Source organism: Micromesistius poutassou, assembly GCF_964030765.1.
Source record: "Micromesistius poutassou genome assembly, chromosome: 16".
Taxonomy (NCBI): domain Eukaryota; kingdom Metazoa; phylum Chordata; class Actinopteri; order Gadiformes; family Gadidae; genus Micromesistius; species Micromesistius poutassou.
Genome location: NC_140286.1, coordinates 5,269,667 through 5,271,041, shown reverse-complemented (window position 1 = coordinate 5,271,041; position 1,375 = coordinate 5,269,667). Strand labels below are relative to the sequence as shown.

The 1,375-nt window shown below is 44.0% G+C and overlaps 1 protein-coding gene across 1 annotated transcript in view; it reads right to left on the bottom strand.

Moving 5' to 3' along the window:
- Window positions 1-476: 476 nt before the first annotated feature.
- The window catches only part of LOC311361126 (regulator of G-protein signaling 5-like), a 2,400-nt gene continuing 1,501 nt past the window's right edge, over window positions 477-1,375 (bottom strand). Inside the window, exon 5 of the mRNA XM_084481327.1 lies at window positions 477-1,375. This exon is cut by the window's right edge and continues 48 nt beyond it. Coding sequence (XP_084337453.1) covers window positions 1,247-1,375 — 129 coding nt within the window. The 3' untranslated portion in view covers window positions 477-1,246.

Here is a 1,375-nt window from a genome sequence, read left to right as displayed (position 1 = left end):
CCTCGCGCTCCACACAGATGTTTTCTGGTGAGAAATATGTGCCGGTGATTCCTCTTTGTTTGGATGGTACACACACACACACACACACACACACACACACATACAGCACACACACGTCACACACACATACATAGACACACACATACACACATGCATGCACACGCACACACACAAATACACATACACTCGTACACACACGTACACAGACACTCACATACACAAAAATACACATGCACACACACAGGTACCTACACACACAAGCAGACACCCACACACATTTGCACACCCATGGGGCTTGCCAACATTCAATATAATTCACTTTCAGGCTGACAAGAGACACCGCCTTTGCTCATAAGATGGATCCCAAGACGTCAGTCATCATTGTAAGTCTGTGCGTAAGCATTCATTAAGTGTGCACCATCTTTTCCACACGTTGAACCCCACTGAGAGAAAACACACAATATCGTTTTTCTGAACACAGTAAGGATTTTATTCAGCTAATTTTTGCATCCAGCATTTCGATTAAAAAAATATAAAATAGTCATAAATATTATTTTCATTTGACACTTAAACAGCAAACATTTAAATGGTGTTGTAAAAAAAAAGATTTTAAGAATATTAAATAATAAATATGCCTTCTATCGGTGAAAGCTTTAATTTGACATTCTTCTCTTTGTTCAATAAATACATTCAGTTCAGTTGTAAATCATTCTAGAATCTGGTAAAAGCTTTGGTTCATCTGAACTGGCATTCGCAAACAATCCTTCACACCCATTCGACTCACATTGAATGAGTAAATAAATAAATTCATGAGTAAATGAGTAAATAAATAAATTCAGTTCAGCTGTAAATCATCCAAAAATAAATAGGGCCAACGCTTCACTTCGACTGAACTGGCATTTGCACACAATCCTTCATACACATGCACAGGCTCATATCGAATGAGTTCACTGCATATTTAAATAAATAAATTCAGGTCAGTAGTAAATTGTTCTAGAACTCCGGTTCCTCCAGAGTCAAATGTCATGTGACCCGCTGTCTGAGCAAGGGCCCAGCGGCCCCTCCTCATCCAAAAAAACCCTGCATTTCCTGGATCAGTGGGATTGCTTCTCTGAGACGAGGGAGGACTTTGAGTCCCGGCGTCACATTGGGGGGTCGCTGCCGGCGCAGACCAACTGCCAGACGAGTAGGCCCCCAGCTCAGGGCTTCAGTTTGATGGGTTGCCGCTCTTTTAGTGGCGGCCACTTTAGCCGGTCTTGGCGCCCCTGACCAGCTCCAGGTAGGCGGGGCTCTTGAGGAAGCGGGGGTAGGAGTCCTTCTGCATCAGGCCGTGGATCTTGGCCTGGGCCAGGTCAAAGCACCCGGGGCCCGCCTG